This window comes from Hemicordylus capensis, chromosome 15, assembly GCF_027244095.1.
Source record: "Hemicordylus capensis ecotype Gifberg chromosome 15, rHemCap1.1.pri, whole genome shotgun sequence".
NCBI lineage: Eukaryota > Metazoa > Chordata > Lepidosauria > Squamata > Cordylidae > Hemicordylus > Hemicordylus capensis.
The window spans coordinates 10,927,626-10,947,730 of NC_069671.1; the positions used below are offsets into that span (position 1 = coordinate 10,927,626).

The following is a 20,105-nucleotide window of genomic DNA, read 5'->3' on the forward strand; positions in this document are numbered from 1 at the left end:
GATCGGGCAACAGTAAATCTAATGATCTAAGAACGTTCTATCAGCCAGCATAGCATACTGATTAGAGTGTTGGACTAGGACCGGGAAGACCTGAGTTCGAATCCCCATTCAACCATGAAACTCACTGGGTGACTCTGGGCCAGTCATGTATGGCTTAGCCTAACCTACCTCACAGGGTTGTTGTGAGAATAAAAATAACCATGTGCTCAGCAGTCCTCAGAGGAAGAGCAGGATATGAATGTAATAATTAAAAAACAAACAAAAAAACACTTGATCTCTTTGTAAGAGAAGTACTTTCCTCTTCCAGCAGCCTCAACATTTGGGCCACATTCTCATGTAAAATGGAACCGTGGATCGATGGACCCACAGTTCTGCAGGCCCCCTTCCCTCCGCTCTCCCATCTGCTTTTGGACATACTGGAGAACGTCCGCTCTGTAGTCAGCAAGACGGCAGAGAGGCAGGGGAGCTGGTTATGTGGGCTCCATTCTTGCTTGAAGGACAGCCCACACAGCCAATCAGGGAGGGAGGGAGGATTTCCCTCCCTCAACTCCAGTCCACCCAAATGCCGCCTCCAGTGCTGCATTCGGATGGAACGGAGGCCCTGCAGACCCTTGGTTTGGAGCAGCGAAGCTCACTACAAACCAGGCCTGCTCAACTTAGGCCCCCCAGCTGTTTTTGGACTACAACTCCCATAAGTCTCAGCCACAGCAGCCAATAGCCAGGAATTATGGGAATTGTAGGCCAACATCTGCAGGAGGGCCGAAGTTGAGCAGGCCTGCTACAAACCGAGGCTTCAAATTGGAATCTCCTCAGAGCGACCTTGGATCACGCTACTGATGGGACCAGAGTTTCACCGGTTCAGATGTAATGGTAAGGAAACCATGGGTCCCTGCTTGTGTTCTAATTTTTTTCATCTGTGTGTGGAATGAGTTTTGCTCTGGGTGGCAGTATCAAGGCATTGTGTGCGCATGAGCATTTAGGGGCCTTCCTGATTCAACCTGAGCAGGATCTAAAATTAACTGAGCGGACATATCAAAAAAACTTGTGAGCACACCCATGTGCACATACCTTAGAGGGAACACTGCTCTCTGCAGCTCCGATCTCCCATTATGTGCAAATGTGGCTTTCTAGTTTTGTTGGTCTAGAAGAGGATACAGAATATTTGAAGTGCACTTACTGTCAAATACACTGCTAATGCTCTAACAGCTGTATGTAGCAGGATCTGTGACCATGGTAGATCACTGCTCCTGATCTTCTCTCTCTTTCTGGAGCTAAAACAGGAGTGGGAGAAGAACACCAGTGTCATAAGGCTGGCCTTTTATTTTATTTAAGTACAGAATTTACGAGCTGCTGAAGTTCATGCTCCATGCCAAGGGACACAAATCTGGGTAACATGTCTAGAGTAGAGAGATGTTTACTGGCAAATCCAGGCACACAGATAAATAGAGGGATCCCCGGTTAAAAAAATAATAATCTAGGAAAGTCTGTAAACGTTGGACATTGCTGGAGACAATGATGAAGTAATGCACGTCTGAACTGACCATGGCAAATCACGGTGGCTGACATGACAAGGGAAATTATCAAAGTCGTCCCCAGGAATTAAAATGGTGAATTAATCAATGGAACAATTAATTTCTATGAAGTCCCACTCTGAGTAATTCCCCTCATGCCAGCCAATGTAAACAACTAGGCTCAAAGTCCACTGGTCTTTCCTTCATGCTGGAGGGGAGGTATATGGTAGGCTTATGCATGAAATTCAAATGAATCGATTTGAATTCAATTCAAATTTGAATCGATTTGTTCGAATTTCGTGCACATCTCTAGTACACGGTCCCTTGAAGAATTATCACTTTTTTGTAGTGGATTACCTCTGACTACTGTTCTGAAGTAGAGCTTTGAAGCCACTGGGTTGTAAATCCAATTGTTCCAACTACCATGGAAGGAAAGGTGCCACATTTCCTAACCCAAAGACCAAACACTGGCAATCCCTCCTCTGCAGTCTGACTCTCATCCCTTTCACATCCAAATTAAAAATGCAACAATGTTATGTACTTAGCCCTATGGCTACAATAACTTATTTATTTTGTCATTTACTTAGCAGAGCTAGTATAATAGCCGTGATCAACAAAGAAAACCAGGGTAAAAAAATCCATAAATATTTTATCTACAAGCATGCATTTGCACACATTGTCGAGAATCAGCACAGCCCAGATTGGGCAGGAAGGCACAGAACCCAGCTCTTTCACCTTCTTAAGTTTCGGGCTCCAACTCTGGAGGTGGTGGTGGAACAGATCCACCCTGACAACAAAGGAGTGGCCCTCAACTCACAACATTGGAGATCACAAGAGGGAGTCTAGGAAGGAAACTGCCTCATACTGAGTCAGACCACTGGTCCTTAGCTCAGTCTTGTCTACACATCCTGGCAGAGGCGTCTCCAAGGTTGCAGGCAGGAGTCTCTCTCAGCCCTATCTGGACATGCCAGGGAGGGAACTTGGAACCTTCTGCATGCAAATATGCAGGTGCGCTTCCCAAAGCGGCCTCATCCTCTAAGGGGAGTAGCTTACAATGTTCCCACATGTAGCCTCCCTCCCAAATGCAAACCAGGGTGGGACTCTGCTTAGCAAAGGGGGCAATTCATGCTGGCTACCACAAGACCTGCTCACAGTCCTATGTGGACTGAGAGAAGAAGGTTAAGCACATCCAGTCTCGGTTGCGTGTGAGTGAAAGAAAGGACTCCACATTCCCTTGCTTTATTTCTCTGCAGTGCTTTTATGGGTTCAAAGGCTTCTGGACGAGAGTGGTGTTAAATATTTTAAAATTAAACAAGAACCTGCTCAACACACCCATTATTTCCACCAGGGGCTGGCTGGCTTGATTTGCACAGCTTAACAGGACAGTGGTTATTAACAGCATGCATTCCCCTCGTAACGGGAAGAATCCATCGTCCAGAAGTTCCTCCAACTCTTCAATTTTTTAGTAACCACAGCCGCAGAGAAGCGCCTGGGCACAGGGGCCCGTATTTGTGGGTTTTGCTTTCAGCATCCCATTAAGAAGCAAAACAAGCCCAAGTGAAAGCTGCATTTCCCAGCCCTGTGCCAAAAAAATCTCAGTTTAATTTAGTCCATTTTGCAACTCTGCGGGGAGACGTTACTGCTGGCTCTCGCCAGGATTTGGGAGGTCTGTCTTTAATTTTTGATAAGGGCAAGTAATAATGCAAACAGTAGATCATGGAGTGGAGGGAAGGAGGATGGCGACGCAGTCATAAAAATGTCTGCAGAAGGGGTTGGGAGGATAGAAAGAGGAGCCTCTCTGCAGTCTGTGTATCTGTGGGCCTGTTTTCCCTAAAAACCTTTCTTGGAACAGAGCTTGCTTTATAGCTTTAGCTGCACAGGAAATGTCCACACCAGAGCACACTGTCCCAATGACAGTGACCATGAAATAGTGCTCTAGGAAGCACTACAGTTCTTCAGTCACCTAAACAGGCTTTCTCAGAGGGCTGGTGTGGAAAAAGCCCTACATGGGCCTGGGAATTCAAACCAGGGCCCTGGTAATTCTGGTAGCTCTCAGAGGGAGCAATTGGTTTGATCTTAGCTGCTCTACAGCACCACCCAGGTAATGGCCATAGACGGTACTGCAACTCATCATCCCAGCTATACCAGATGATGTGGGGAGCTCACAGACGTCTGGTCTTAAACAACAACTGCTTTGGATTTAGTTCCTCAGTCTGAACAGTGTCAGAGCACCTCAGGCCCAGGGTTCCCAACATGTGGTCCTCCAGATCTTGTGGAACTACCACCAACAGTCACTACAGGGATGCTGCTAAATAAAGAGAATCACCACTTTTAAAAGGTGCCTCTCAGAAGAGTCGATGATGATGATGATGATGATTTTGCATTTATATCCCGCTCTTCCTCCAAGGAGCCCAGAGCGGCGTACTACATACTTAAGTTTCTCCTCACAACAACCCTGTGAAGTAGGTTAGGCTGAGAGAGAAGTGGCTGGCCCAGAGTCACCCAGCTAGTATTATGGCTGAATGGGGATTTGAACTCGGGTCTCCCCCGGTCCTAGTCCACCACTCTAACCACTATACCACGCTCGCTCCTTTACTGCTTACTTTACTGTTTACTGCTCTGGACCTTGCCTTAGTCCTGACCTGGACTGTATGCTTCCCTCTATTATTATTTTATTTATCATTTTTACATATTATTATACCACCCAAAACCTGCGTCCCTGGGTGGTTTACAAGATAAAAACCACATCAAAACATTAGTTAAAAACAAAAACAAGAAATGTAAACCACAACAATTTAAATTTTTTAAAACAATATTCTAAAACAACATTAAAAACAATCAAAACAGTATCAGTAAAAAGCCTGGGTGAACAGATGCATCTTTAAAGACTTTTTTAAAAATTGTCAGAGATGGGGAGGCTCTTATTTCACTAGGGCGCGCATTCCAAAGCCTTGGAGCAGCAGGGGAGAAGGCCTGTCCCTGAGTAGCCACCAGACGAGCCGGTGGCAAATGGAGACGGACCTCTCCTGATGATCTCAATGGGCGGTGGGGTTCATAACTCTAGCCCCTCCATCTTCCTGCAAAGGCTCTTTCCATGAAACCAAGCAAGGAGGCTGGACTAGAACTTTCTCTTGGAGGCACTAGATTTCATTTGCAAACAGTTTTTACATGGAGGAGCATTAAGGATCCTCTGGCCAGAAGCAGCACCGTCTGTTTTATGATGATTGCATTTATAACCAGACACTCACCTCCTGATTCTTTTGCATCCAGAGACACAATTTTACAGCCTGGGAAGCATCCCCCCACATCTCTCCAGAGTTTCCACCAAACCTGAGGAGTGCTGGTTTTCTTACAAGACAGAGCACGTCTCCCGCCACACCAATACCGACCCGCAGTCTCCATATCCGCCAGCGAATGCAAACTGCACTGTAACCATTTTTCACAGATACCCGATTTCAGACAGCTTACAAGTGTAATAAATTGCAATGCAAGAGCATTTATTATTGTTTGGGGAGGTAACAAATCCTGAAGAAGGGCAATCAATGTTGATAAAGCCAGAGAGAAGCCAAGCTCATCGCATCCAGATTAAAATTAATGCTGCCAATCCATTCCTTCCCGTTCCGCTGGCCCGGGTTGCCATTCTCTCTCGCACGCTGTTGTAAATGCTGATGACTCCGGCCTGACAGCCCTCTCAATTGGCAGTGGGCGTGAAGGGCTAACACGTTTGGTGACATACGTGAAGGGTCCCGATGGGATGTTCAAGGACTGTACAACTTGGGCTCTCCAGCTACCGCTGGACTAAAACTCCCATTATGCCTGACTTTTGTCGACTGTGGCAGGGGGTGATGGGAGTTGCCATCCAGCAAGAGCTGGAGGGCTACAAGTTGTGCAGCCCTGACTTTGGCTGAATGGTCATCTCTCTCCAACCAGAGCCTGTTCTGGAAGGGACGTGCACAGAAGAGGAGGGTGAAGAGGACATGCACCGAAGGAGTAGACCCTGCGTTCTTGGCTATGAAGATTCCACTAAAGGCCCTGGAAACTCCAGCGATCAGAAGAAACAGAAATACCCTGGTGGGTATTTTCTCTGGGGTAGGAACCTAGGAAGCTGCCTTATACTGAGTCAGACCATTGATCCATCTAGCTCAATATTGTCTACCCAGACTGGCAGCGGCTTCTCCAAGGTTGCAGGCGAGAGTCTCTCTCAGCCCTATCCGGAGATGCCAGGGAGGGAAGTTGGAACCTGCTGCATGCAAGCATGCAGATGCTCTTCCCAGAGTGGCCTCATCCCAGTCTTAAAGGGAACAAATTGGGCTTAAGGGGGCACACTAGGCTAGACACATGCATGAAACACGTTTTCCGATTCATGTCTAATTCAAATGGAATCCTGAAAATTTATTTTGAATTTGAATCAAATTCGAATCTGGTCTGGAAATCTGATTCAAATTCAAATTGAATCTGAATGTTAGAGCCTGTTTTGGTGCCCCTTTAAAACCAAACAGGGATGGTTTTTAAAAGGTGCCAAGCAGTTCTCAAATCCAATACGTATCGAATTTCATACACTTGATTCAAATTCAAATAAAATTGCCCTTTTATGGGGTGATTCTATATGAATTCGAATCACTCGAATCACCCAGGTTCAATGTGAATCAGTTCAAATAGGCAGAACTTCATTTCGAAGCCGAATTAGCAACATTTAGTTTCTCCCAACACAGTGAACAGTTTTGACTTATTAGCAGATGGGGGCTCCTAACTTTCCATTTGAGACACACACACACTCTCTCTCTCTCTCTCTCTCTCTCTCTCTCCCCCTCCCCCCTCAATTCAATGATTTCAAGAAGGGAACTGCCAGGCAATCAGCTCGGCAGGAGATTAACGTTCAAATGAAGGAGAAAGAGAAAGAAGCCCAGCTGGAACTGCAGAGCTAGCACATTCCCTTTATCGAGTCATATCCTGCTAGCAAAGCCAATTTTGTTACGCTCGGCACCTCCTCCACCTGGGTTCTGTGAGTGCAGGGCGTTCCAGTTGGTGCCAGGGCTTATCGCAAGGCATGGCAGAGAGACAGATGCACTCAGCACTAGGAAAAGAGCGCAAAGCAGGTTTTCGGGAGGTGTCCTGGTACCAGGCTGAAGTCTGGTTTTATTTTCAATTTCTAGATTCTTTTTCGGCTGAATATCCCAAACGACATTGGCCAAGACTAATGCTGATCAGCACAACAAAGTTCCTGGAAACACAAGTCTGTTGGTTAAAGAGACAATGCCCTTCGCTTTGGACACACAGTTTGCCTCCATCCCTCCTGCACACTCACAGATGATCACTATCTTCGGTCTGGGAGCCGGCAAAGGGGGCGTGCGGGCTTCCTCCGACCCTGGAAGGACAGCCTGTGCCAGCCAATGGGAGGGAAGCCCACAGAAGGCACTTGCTCCCTTACCTCCAGTTTGGGATGAAATCCCAATCCGGACGCACCAGCAGTAGGAATAAATCCTCTCGGTTGGGTGAGTGGAACTCACTAGAAATCGAGGGTTCATTCCTAGGCCAAAATCGGAACCATGGTTGGGTCCTGAAGCCACATTCTGATAATCCGGGCCACCATTTCTGAGCCTTCCTTCTTCCATTTATCAAATGGGAACATTAAGGGGTTAACACACTGGCCTACTTTTTGGATGAAAATTGACAGGCAATACAGTGTTGTGGTTCTACTCCTAGATTTGGACTGGGAAGACTCTAAGGCTAGACTCTAGACTCCACTATTCGTCTACTGGATGAACTTGGGCCGTTCACCCCCTCCTCAGCCTAATCCAACTCACATGAGGATTGTGAGGTTAAATTGGGGAGGAACCACATATGCTACCCTAAGCAGAGGTGCTCTTACCCCTGGATTTCCAGGTTGAAGTCCAGGGCCTCCACACCCCTTGGGGCCCCCCAAATCCTCTTCAGTTTGTCCCAGGGGATATGGTTGTCGTACCACCAGCCCACACTGTGCCAGGCATGACTGTGACCTGCACTGATCATGACCTCTGCTTTAGAGGCAGAGCGGGGAGGGGGGCAAGATAAGTGGGATGGAAATATGTCAAGTTGTGTGTTGAAATGCATCTGCTAATGCATATTTGCATAAACAGACCTGTCTTATATTCGACTATTCTTGTGAGTTCAGTTGCTGTTGGCGCCCTGAAAAACCCACGTGTTAAAAATACTGCATGTTTTTATGCACTACTGTTTTAACTGTTTTTGTGTTTGTTTTTGCTTTGTTGTAAACCGCCCAGAGACGTAGGTTTCGGGTGGTATAAAAATCATAGGCAGGTTACAGGAGGAGGCAAATACCCTCCTAGTGGCATTTTTAAAAAAGCAATACAGTGGACCCTCAACTTACGAACTACTCGACACCCGATGTTTTCGACTTACGAACGACAAAAATGGCCGCACGCTTACGAATTTTTCGAGCTACGAACGGAAACTGTTGGCGGTTTAGATGCGGTTTCCTCGACTTACGAATTTTTAGATGCGGTTTCCTCGACTTACGAATTTTTAGATGCGGCTTACTCGACTTACGAATTTTTTTAAACCTCCGTGGGTGCGCTTTTCGACTTACGAAATTTTCGACCTCCGAACGTGCATTCGGAACGGATTAACTTCGTAAGTCGAGGGACCACTGTATATAAATTTTTAATGCATATGTGTGTGTGTTTTCACTGGACGGCACAGCGGTGGGTGCCTGTTGTGTGGGATGCAAAGAGGCCATGGGCGGCGGAGAGAGAAGGGAGGTAACAGGGCAGCGATAGCCAATGAAGTGGAGAGGTCGGCCATAGGTCCTATCCCAAGCCCGCCCACCTCCCGAATGAGAGTGATCACCCTGTTTCGGGCCTTTCTGCACACGCACATGCCTTTAAGGGGCTGCCCCACTGCCTGCCTGCACTCTCTGCCACCCATTGCCTCTTTGCATTCCGCATGGCACACACCCGCCCACCACTGTAAAAATTTGGGAGGTGGGCGGGCAGGCAGGTACATGAGGAGCATGCGCTGCTGCGCTCTTGCGCAGCAGCAGTTTGAACAGAACGGAACTTGATTACGGTCATAGACCAATACACAAGACATACAAACAATGCATCATGTAAATACAATAGAAAAAGAAGCGAGAAATATATAAACTCCTTATGAAATGCATTGCTAAAGATCAGATCGAATTTTGCAGATTATAAAACAAAACCTGGCCACGGTATTAATACTTTTTCCCCATCTGGGTTAAGTAGTAAAAACTTCAAATAAAAATCATCAGAGTGCCCTAAAAACAAGAAGGGGGAGATTAATCTCAAGTGGACCTCCTTAAAAAAAAATCACAATGTAAAATTGAATGTGTAGCAGTTTTAATTAAAACATACATTCAATGAACTCCCCTCCCCCTCCTTCCTTGCCACTGGGGCAGCAAATCTTTGGCTGCCTACGGGCAGCAAAGAGCTTAATCCTCGCCGGATAAAAAAATATGAGAGATAGATAGATAGATAGATAGATAGATAGATAGATAGATAGATAGATATGGTGTGTGAGAGAGGGGGCTGGGATGATGCTTGTTGAGATCTTTTAAGTGTAAGAAAATGATTATGATTTTCCCAGTACACCAGGAGTCTCAAACTGAGGCCCTCTTGCAGATGTTGGCCCTCCACTCCCATCATCCTCAGAGGCCAGCCTTTGTCCAACCACAGCTGGTGGTTCAAATCTGAGACCCCTGCAACAGAACGTCTGCAACACAGATGCCTTCTCTGTAAAAATGTGCCCTGTCCCAACAGGAACGCTCTCTTACCATCGCCAGCGGCACGATGCCCACGAGATCCTTCTGGCAAATGAAGATTTCCGAGAGGGCCGTGTCTGTTGTCCTCTTGTGGGGATATTCCACCTGCCAGGTGATGGACTGCGTCCCAGAAAGGCTGCTGAAGCTGGCGATCTCAAAGCTCAACCTCACCACCTCGCTGAATGTGTTGCTGTTACTTCTGGGAGAAAAGGAAGGACGTGATGAGATTGAGCAGGATGACAAGCAATGGGCCAGAAGGGCATTCACCGCAGAAGAGCTGGTGGCAGCAAGTGTGGATGGCCCTCTTTGCTAAGCAGGGTCCACCCTGGTTTGCATTTGCATGGGAGACTCCATGTGTGAGCACTGGAAGATATTCCCCTTAGGGAATATCGTGCTAACTGAGCAAAAAGGCCCCCTTTAAATGTGTCCATCCTCTTTATTTAGCATGGGGAGAATAACTGGCCCTATCCATCCCCAGCACTCAGTGGCTGTTGCTGGGGTCTATCTTATGTTTCTTTTTCAGACTGTGAGCCCTTTGGGGACAGGGAGCCATTTTATCTATTTATTTATATCTCTGTAAACTGCTTTGGGAGTTCAGGGCAGGGACTTGGAACCTTTTGAATGCAAGCATGCCAGTATTCTTCCCCAGACGGCCCCATCCCCTAATCTTATAGTGCTCACACATGTTGTCTCCCATTCAAATGCAAGCCAGAGTGAAAACTGCTTATCCAAGTGGACAATACTTGCTTGCTACCACAAAACCAGCTCTCCACTCATCTTGGCGTTCTGTCAGATTCTGAACTCTACGAGATCCTTTCCCCAGCTTTCGGCTTTGAGGTATATATAAGGCAAGCTCATTCTGTTAAAGGTTTCCCATTCTAACAGCAGAAAGTTGCTGTCAGTACCAGTGACTTTTAAAAAATGTGATAATGCATTGCCTGTGTGACATATGAGGCATGTTTTATATGCTGAAAGATGTGGCATCTTTTATATCCAGAAATAGGAAAGGCAGAAGGCAAATGCTTTATTGTTATGGGTGGGATGGCCTAGATAATTCTCTTGCCCTCACGGCACTCTTGAGAAATGCAGCCGCTACAAATTCTCTCTACTTCAAATGGCCTTGCAATTTGCCCACCACCACCATCCTTTTCTGTAACAGGGGCCGAGATGATCAACTGCTAGGGAAACAGCCACTTTGCCGGAAAAGAAGGCAATGCTTCAGAGGCAAGTCTCACTCAGACACACATTTGCACACATGCAGAGTGGTTCCCAACAATAGACCAACTCCACGCCAAGGAAGACGGGACTTTGAACAGGCAGGTTCACCATATATGCCTTGGGATTGGGTGGTCTAGAAAGGCAATAAACAAACAAACAAACAAATAACAAACAAACATCGGAAACTGCCACCTACTGAGTCAGACCTTTGCTCCATCTAGCTCAGTATTGTCTGCACTGACTGGCAGCATCTCTCCCATGTTTCTTTTCCAGTCCTATTTGGAGATTGAACCTGGGACCTTCGGGACGCAAAGTACATGCTCTGCCATTGAGCTTTGGATGCCACTGGTGAACATGGAAAGCTGCCACTGCTGAGTCCGACTATTGGTCCATCTAGTTCAGCATTGCCTACACTGACTGGCAGCAGTTCTCTTGTTTTCCAGGCAGGGGTCTTTTTTCCAGCCATTCCTGGAGATCAAATCCGAGAGCTTCTGCATGCAATGTGTGTGCTCTACCCCTGTGCAACAGACGCTTCCCTTGGAACTGCTTACTCGTGATGCCTCTGGTACTAAATCAGCTGTTCTCACTGCCAGAACATTATTTTGCTCTGCTTTCCCACTTAAAGGGAAGAGTAGATCTACAGTTTCCATGATATCCCCAACAGATAAAAGGGTTACCTGCACATCTTCCACCTTCAGCTCTCATTGTCTCAACTAATGGTTTGCTTTCTCTTCTCTCCCCATTTTGTGTATAATTTGACTCAACTCTGTTTCCTTTCAGCTCCGAGAACACAGGCAATAAAAATTCCTAAGCGGGTTTTTCAAGACGTACGTCTCCCCACCAGGCTCTCCACCCCTCATCCTTTTGTTCCTCGGAGAAGCCGGTTTGCTGTTTAGTATTCATCTGATGTGGAACTTTTTCTCCGCAACCATGGAACGCAAAGCAGTATTTTTCTCCGCAGGTGAGAGCGAGAGTTTAAGGGCTTTAAGGCTTCCGAGAGAGGCTACCGTTCAGACAGATGCCTCTTCAGGAATTCTCAGGGAAGGGAGCTGCTTTCAAGTAAAGTTTTTGTTTCTGAAAGGTCAGTGGCAATTATAAAAATGGGCTCTGCCTCCACTCTGAAAAATCAAACCGTGCTGCAAGCCACTGTGAAATGGTCTAGGTGGGACTGTTGTGAGCCCAACCAGCAAAACTGAGTTCCACTGAGTCAGCCAGGATCCAAAAAGCTAACAGTATGGAACGTAGGAAGCGGCCTTCTACCAAGCCGGACCATTTGTCCATCTAACTCACTATTATCTGCACAAACTGGCAGCAGCTTCTCCAAGGTTGCAGACAGGAGTCTCTCCCAGCCCTGTCTTGGAGATCACAGGGAGGGCATCTGGGACCACCTGCATGCAAGCATAGGAACATAGGAAGCTGCCATATACTGAGTCAGACCACAGGTCCATCTTGTTCAGTATTGTCTACACAGACTGGCAGCGGCTTCTCCAAGCTTGCAGGCAGGAATCTCTCTCAGCCCTATCTTGGAAATGCTGCCAGGGAGGGAGCTTGGAACCTTCTGCTCTTCCAAGAGTGGCTCCATCCCCTAAAGGGAATATCTTACAGTGCTCACATATAGTCTCCCATTCAAATGCAAACCAGGGCAGACCCTACTTAGCAAAGGGGGGCATTCCAGACCAGCTCTCCTCCTCTTGTGCTCTTTGTGATTCTTGACAAGGTCTCCACCCCCAGAGATGGAAAAGAGGTGATAGCATTGCAAGACTTTCTGCTTTCAGTATCTTTTCATGTTTTTATCTTCCCTGTAGTGGCCACACTTGCAATGGCATTTTCAAAGCGTCAAAGGCACAATGCTGCCTTTATCCAGGCTGACCAAGGAATGTAAATGAAAATTGGCAGGAATGTGCTCCAAAGATTGCTCCATGGAGCGCTTACAACAATTGTTCATTGTCACCCAAACCCTGACGCTGACCCTAGTTCTTGGCTTTGTACAAAAATGACAGCAATTTCACCCCAATAGTCTGGGGGTAGGGATAAAGAGGGGGTGATCATGCACAGAAAGCTATAAGTGCAATGAGGCTATTGCCTATTTTCAACTTCTAGGGGGAGTAGATGTTGCAAAAAAATCATCATGAGCATTAAGCCCCCAAGATGGCACTGATGCCCAAAATTTGTGAGCTTGGTCCATAGACTCTACCCTTAATCTGGCAAATTCCCTCTTCACCTTCGAAGATTCCATCATGGCTGCACCTCTGCCCAATTTCCCCCAGATCCACCTCGAATTTGCTAGGTTCTGCCTTGGCTTGTAACACTGGTGTTACACTCTTTTCACTCCCTGTCAGGACCACCTTCAGAGGAACTTGCTTCATACTGGGTCACCATTGTATTGCTCTGTATTGTCTACACACACTGGCAGCAACTTTCCAAGATGTCAAGATGCAGAAGAGGGCAACCAAGATGACCAGGGGCCTGGAGCACCTTCCTTATGAGGCAAGGCTACAGCATCTGGGGCTTTTGAGTTTGGGGAAGAGGAAACTATGGAGAGACATGATTGAGGGGTATAAAATCATGCATGCGCCCTGGTTCTAGTGTTGTGAGAGAGGGAGAAAGATTCCTCAAAGCATGGCGTAGAGAGAGTGGGTAGAGAGAGGTTTTTCTCCCTCTCGCACAACACTAGAACCAGGGGCCATCCTATGAATCCAAAGGCTGGGAAATTTAGGATCAACAAAAGGAAGTACTTTTTCACACAGCACATAATTAATCTATGGAATTCTCTGCTAGTGGTGATGGCCACTGACTTGGGTAGCTTTAAACGGGGGCTTAGACAAACTCATGGAGGACAGGGCTATCAATGGCTACTAGTCTGGTGGCTAGAGGCCACCTCCAGCCTCAGGGGCAAGATGCCTCTCAATACCAGTTGCTGGGGAGTAGCAGTAGGAGAGATGGCGTGCCTCACCTCTTGCCTGTGGGCTTCTCAGAGGCATCTGGTGGACCATGTGAGTCACAGGATGCTGGACTAGATAAGCCTTCAGCCTGATCCAGCAGCTCTCCCAGCCCATTTAAAACAGTGGTTCCCAAGCTGTGGTACTCCAGATGTTGTTGAACTACAACCCCCCTCATTCCCAGTCACAATAAATTGTAGCTGGGGTTGATGGGAGTTGTAGTCCAGCAACATCTGGAGCATCACAGCTTGGGAACCCCTGTATTAAAACATGGACTACTAACAGAACACAATTTTAAAAATAGAAAACATAGAAGGAAGTGTATAAGCTGGTAATTTTCTCTTAGGGAAAGCTCCTTTTGACCGAAGGGATTATCTAGTAGTTTCTTTGTTTTGTTTTTTAAGAGCTATGTTTTCTGTAGCTGTTTTTTTACCTTTTCCTAAATGCGGCTTAATCCTGCTGTAATTGCAGCCTTTTTATTTTTAATTGCCAATTTTATACCGTTTGTTTAAAATACAAAATTAAGCAAGGCCACAGGCATCTAATAGGGATATCCAGTTTGTTTCCTGTTGCGGCTAGACTGACTCTGGCAGTGTCTGAGGGGTTGTGACATGGAGTACAGTGTGGCTGCAATAAGGCGGAAGGAGTAAAAAGCAGATAGCAGAAAGACAGTTTGTTGGTTGGTTAATTTTTATCCCATCCTTCCTTCAGAGAGCTCAGAGCAGCATACAGGGTTAGTTCCGACCTTGCCTCTATCCTCACAACAACCCTGTAAGGTAGGTTAGGCTGAGAGAGGTTGTCTGGCCCAGAGTCACCCAGTGAGTTTCATGGCTGAATGCCAATTTGAATCTGGCTCTCTTAGATCCTAGGGCAACACTCTAACCACTAGACCATGCTTTCTCTCAGTTTACATGGGATTATTCAGGGAGGTACTTCAGGACCTCGGAGAGCTCCCTGGGATTGCTCCAGCTGGAATTGCTCCAGTGAAATCAAACGCTCTTTATATGCCCAACCTGAACCTGAAGATTGTCAGGTCCCCTTGACCCTCATCTGGTATTCTGCCTATTACACCAGGGGTGGAGAGACTTCAAATTTTCTGTCATGATTGTACTTTTTAAACTAGAACTCCAAGACTCAATGCATTGAACCAAGTGCACAACAATAGCTCAGAATAGACATACACTGAGAATGAGGAGTATGGTGCAAAGAAAGCTGAAAGGGAAAATCAGGAGAGTCACTTTGCTCCAGAATGCATGGAGTTTACTCAAAACCACAATACTAGAAGCCCAGTTAGATTATATACCCCAAAGGAGGAAAGGTACCACTAAGTCCAGGAGGATGCCAGCATGACTAACAGGTAAAGTCAAGGAAGCCATAAAAGGGAAGAAGACTTCCTTCTGAAATTGGAAGGCCTGTCCAAATGATGAGAACAAAAAGGAACACAAACTCTGGCAAAAGAAATGCAAGGTGACAATAAGGGAGGAGAAAAGAGAGTTTGAGAAACATTTAGCTAAAAGCATCACAGGGACCATTAGACAATGAGAGAGTGAAAGGGATTATTAAGGAGGATATGGAGGTTGCAGAGAAGCTAAATGAGTTCTTTGCGTTTGTCTTCATAGCAGAGGATACTGAGCATATACCTTTTCCTGAACCAGGCTTTCTGGGGATGGAGGCTAAATAACTGAGTCGGATAGAAATGACAAGAGATGATGTTCTAAACTGGAAAAATTGAAAACTAGCAAATCACCAGGGACGGATGGCATCCATCCAAGAGTCCTCAAAAAACTCAAATGTGAAATAGCCGACCTCCATGCTAAAGTATATACAGGTAACTTATCCCTGCAATCAGGCTCTGGAGGACTGGAAAGTAGCAAATGTAACACGATTTTCAAAAAGGGATCCAGGGGTAATGTGGGAAATTACAGGCCAGTAAGCTTAATGTCTGTTCCAGGCAAATTGATGGAAAGCATCCCCAAGGACAAAATTGTAAAGCATATAGAACAACAGGCCCTGCTGGGAGAGAACCAGCATGGCTTCTGCAAAGGTAAATCTTGCCTCACGAACCTTCTGGAGTTCTCTGAGAGTGTCAACAAGTGTGTGGATCAAGGTGATCCAGTTGACATAGTATACCTGGATTTCCAAAAAGCTTTCAACAAAGTTCCTCATCAAAGACTCCTGAGGAAACTTAGCAGTCATGGGATAAGGGGACAAGTACATGTGTGGATTGCTAACTGGTTTAAAGACAGGAAACAGAGGGTAGGTATAAATGGAGAGTTTTCACAATGGAGGGAAGTCAGAAGTGGGGTCCCCCAGGGATCTGCACTGGGACCGGTGCTTTTTAATTTATTCAAAAATGATAAAAGCAGGAGTAAGCAGCGAGGTAGCCAAATTTTCAGATGATACCAAACTATTTAGGAAAGTGAAATCCAAAACAGATTGTGAGGAGCTCAAAAAGGATCTCTCCAAACTGGGTGAGTGGGTAACAAAAGGGCAAATGAGGTTCAGTGTTGGCAAGTGTGAAGTGATGCACACGGGGACAAAAAACCCCAACTTAAAGTATACGCTGATGGGATCTGAGCTGTCGGTGACTGACCAGGAGAGGGATCTTGGGGTCGTGGTGGACAGCTCGTTGAAAGTGTCAACTCAATGTGTGGCAGCTGTGAAAAAGGCCAATTCCATGCTAGGTATCAATAGGAAGGAGATTGAAAATAAAACGGCTAATATTATAATGCCCCTATACAAAACTATGGTGCGGCCATACATGGAGTACTGCGTACAATTCTGGTCACATCTAAAAAAGGACATTGTAGAACTGGAAAAAGTGCAGAAGAGGGCAACCAAGATGATCAGGGGCCTAGATCATCATAGAAATAATAGATTTCTTATAAGGCAAGACTACAACAACTGGGGCTTTTTAGTTTAGAAAAATATGACTGCGGGGTGACATGTTAGAGGTCTATAAAATCATGCATGGTGTAGAGAAATTGGATAGAGATAAATTCTTCTCCCTCTCACATAATACTAGAACATCATCCCATGAAATTGATCGCCAGGAAATTTAAGACCAACAAATGGAGGTACTTTTTCACACAATGCATAATCAACTTGTGGACTTCTCTGCCACAAGAAGTGGTGACAGCCAACAACTTGGATGGCTTGAAGAGAGGTTTGTATAACTTCATGGAGGAAAGGTCTACCAACGGCTACTAGTCGGAGGGCTATAGGCCACCTCCAGCCTCAGAGGCAGGATGCCTCTGAATACCTGTTGTAGGGGAGTAATAGCAGGAGAGAGGGCATGCCCTCACTCCTGCTGTAGGGTTCCAGTGGCATCTGGTGGGCCACTGTGTGAATCAGGATGCTCAACTAGATGGACCTTGGGCCTGATCCAGCAGGGCTGTCCTTATGTTCTTATTGAGAAGTAGCATTCCTCTGTGCAAATACTTCACCTAGAAATACTTTTTCTTCCCCAGCACCAGAAATGCTCTCACAGTCTTTTCACATGAAAATCCAGTCCTCCTTTCTTCCAATTTTTTTCATTGCTCTCTAATTTGGTGGCGATGTGGGGTGGGTAGAGAGAGCTTTTTTTGTTCTTGCTGTAGTTAAACTGGGAGTCCAAAAACCTTGAGGATCTAATACAAGTCACCCAAATACCTCCCTGTAGATCATGATCTTCCTTCTCTCCACCTCCGTACCACAGAGGCTCTCTACAATTTCATGGTTGCAGTTTCAGACATCAACACGAGCTTCCCAAATGAAGAGGAATAAGGTGCCAGCATCAAACTCTTGTCCTTGGATCAATCAGCTGAAACACCGCCATTTCATCTCTGCCTAAACTCTGCCTGTGCAAACTAAGGGCTGTAGGGAATTGTGTAAGATTGGGCATGAACTGGATTTAGCAGCCATCATGCCAGGCAAGGTGAAGGATGAGATCTGCTTCATCCTGGTGATGGAAACGTGCAGCTTACATTCCCTGAGAGACGGAAAGCAGTAGCAGCAGCTGAGCTGTTGCCTTCTCCAATCTCAGACACTGTCTCCAGTCGTTAGCTTCCTTCTTGGCTCTTGTAAGATGTAACCTTACTTGGCATGGCATAGCAAATCTATTCTCCATGAGATTTCTCTCCCCCACAACAGCCAAGGCCTCAACGCCCCACATAAATCTTTGGCCTTCCTCACGACAGCTGTAGCCCAATACATTCTCCAACACAAGCAAGTCTATTTTTTCCCCTTAATTTTGTTGGGTTAACGAAAAAGCAACCTGCCAATTCTCCCAGTGCCAGAAATGGCCAGCAGCAATGATTAAAAGCAATCCGATAAAAGGTGTGCAATTAAAAGAAATCAAGGGAAACCAAGACAACAAAGCAAGCAATAGCAGGCTGCTAAAGTCCAAGGTGAATACTTGTTCTTTGGAAGTGTTTCAAAATTGTGGGCAGAAGTACATGACTAGAGGCTCTCCAACAAATTATGCTCGACATCACCTGATTTCCCAGGCCAGAAGAATCATAGGAACATATTATACTGAGTCGACCATTGGTCCATCTCGCTCAGTATTGTCCACCAATCAAATACCTTGATGGGCCAGAACCAACTAAGACTTGGTATGCAGGGGCCGAGGCAAATTTTCAGCAGATTAATGATAACATTAAAATTAATTATTAAAAATATGAATGAAAGCAATTCTTAGTTACCCATAGCACCAGGAGGTAAGAGGAGGCTCCTAGCAAGCAACCATTCCTCTTCCCTAACCCTCGTGAGCTTTCAACACTTGCAAAGGTCAATTTTGAAAGGGGGCTGACCCCCACTAGGTCCATGGGGCAAGGCGGCATTTTATACCTCACCTCAGGCACCACAATACTTTGGGCCACCCCTGGAGCCGGCAAAAAAGTCCCTGAGGGCTGCTCCACACTTCTTTCCCTCTTTGTGGGTATGAATATCGACATCAGAACAGTCGGATGAAACCTGGGAATGACCCCTGCGTGTGACCTCGGGAGAGACAGCCAGTCTGTCGAGCCAATCCTGAGCGAGATTTATTCATTTAAAATATTTATATCCTGCCCCTGCAGTACCATACTGCATGGGGTGGCTGACCACCACCCATGTTATAAAAAGGAACATCTCTATACATCATTCTCCTGGGTGTGCCAGCGAAAAAGGCGTCCCAGCAGCCCAGCTGATTGGCTGGGCTGTGGAGGTGCCTGATTGGCTGGCACACCCAGGAGAGAGGACAATTGGCCGGTGGCGTGGGCCAGGGCTGCTGGCGGGCCCGCCCTGGCGGCGACAGGTGGTGCGAGGGGCGAGGAGCGAGCCAGGCCGGGCCCTCCAGCGGCTCTGGCCCACCCCCTGCCCCACGCCACTGGGGCAGGGGGTGGGGGTGGGGGAAGTGGTGGCTTCTCCGTCAAATGGACCAGGAGAGAGAGAGATGCTGCCAGTCAGTGCAGGTGAGCCTAGGCTAGATGAACCAGCGGAGAGATGCTGCCTGTCAGTGTAGGTAAGTCTGGGGAAAATGCACCAAGAGATGCTGCCTGTCCGTGTAGGTGAGTCTAGGGGAAATGTACCAGCTGAGAGATGCTGCCACTTAATGAAGGCAGCAGCTGGAACACTGCAGAGATGCTGCCAGTCAGTGTAGGCAATCCTGGGCTAGTTGAGTTGCCTCTGCCGGCTCTGCATAAGGCAGCTTCACATTCATAACCAACACAGAGTGCTGACTGTTTTTCCAACACCCTTAACTGAAGAAGCGTGTTCCCAAGTAGAGAAAATGTCATTTTGTCTCAGAAATGTACAAGCTGGGGGCGGGGGGAGGTGGGGTGACCTTCAATGCAGAGCAATTTCTGTATTATTCTTATTGTTGCTTATTTGCCCTCTTCTGAACCCAAAAGAGCTGGAGACAAACAGATGTAATTCAAATGCACTCGACATTCCAGGAAATAAGGCAGAATTTGCTGGAAAGGTTGTATAATCTCGTCTCTGTCGGCGGCACCCCGTCTCTAGTTAGAAAAACTAGATTCCGAGCAGAACTCTATATAGGGCACTATAAGGAGCATCTTTCTGTTCAAAAAGTAAAAGACTTCTAAGCACCAGAACTAGTACAGTTTTTTATTTGTTAAGCCTGATCCTTCAGCCAGGTAAGATTGTCAATGGAGATTGCCAAAAGATCAGATTGGCTGGGTTTTGGACTCATGAGTACTTCCTGGGATCTAAAGCCCCAGGGGTTCCCAAGCTGTGGAGCTCCAGATGCTGCAGAACTACAATGCCCATCACCCCCAGCTACAATTTCTTGTGTCTGGGGATGATGGGAGTTGTTGTCCAGCAACATTTGGAGTACCACAGCTTGGGAACCCCTGCTCTAAAAGACAGAAAGCCTCTTCACACGAGCAGCTACCCCCGGGTTATTTGCCTCTAACCCAGGTTTACATGCACATGTGAACCAGAGCAAAAGCCCCAAGCGCTGGTACACCAAATCTGGGTAATCCTGCTTCTAACCCTTGTTCTTAACCCAGGTTAGTGAAGAGCAGGGCCCCTGGTACCTAGGCTTGTCGATCATGTGTCTGCTTTTCCTTGTGTTTTCAGGCCCTGGCAGCTGGCTGCCATGTTTGCGAGAGACTGCTGTGGCTTGAGGGGCTGCTAGTGGAGAATGTGCCTCTCTGCACAGCACGCTCTATG

General features: G+C 46.7%; 1 protein-coding gene across 7 annotated transcripts in view; it reads right to left on the minus strand.

The window, feature by feature from the left end:
- TMEM132C (transmembrane protein 132C) overlaps positions 1 to 20,105 on the minus strand; it is a 210,410-nt gene that overhangs the window by 39,192 nt on the left and 151,113 nt on the right. For all 7 annotated transcript variants that reach the window (XM_053280217.1, XM_053280213.1, XM_053280211.1 and 4 more), the window contains one exon: positions 9,304 to 9,490. In XM_053280217.1, the coding sequence (XP_053136192.1) occupies positions 9,304 to 9,490 (187 nt within the window). The remainder of the gene's footprint in view (positions 1 to 9,303; positions 9,491 to 20,105) is intronic.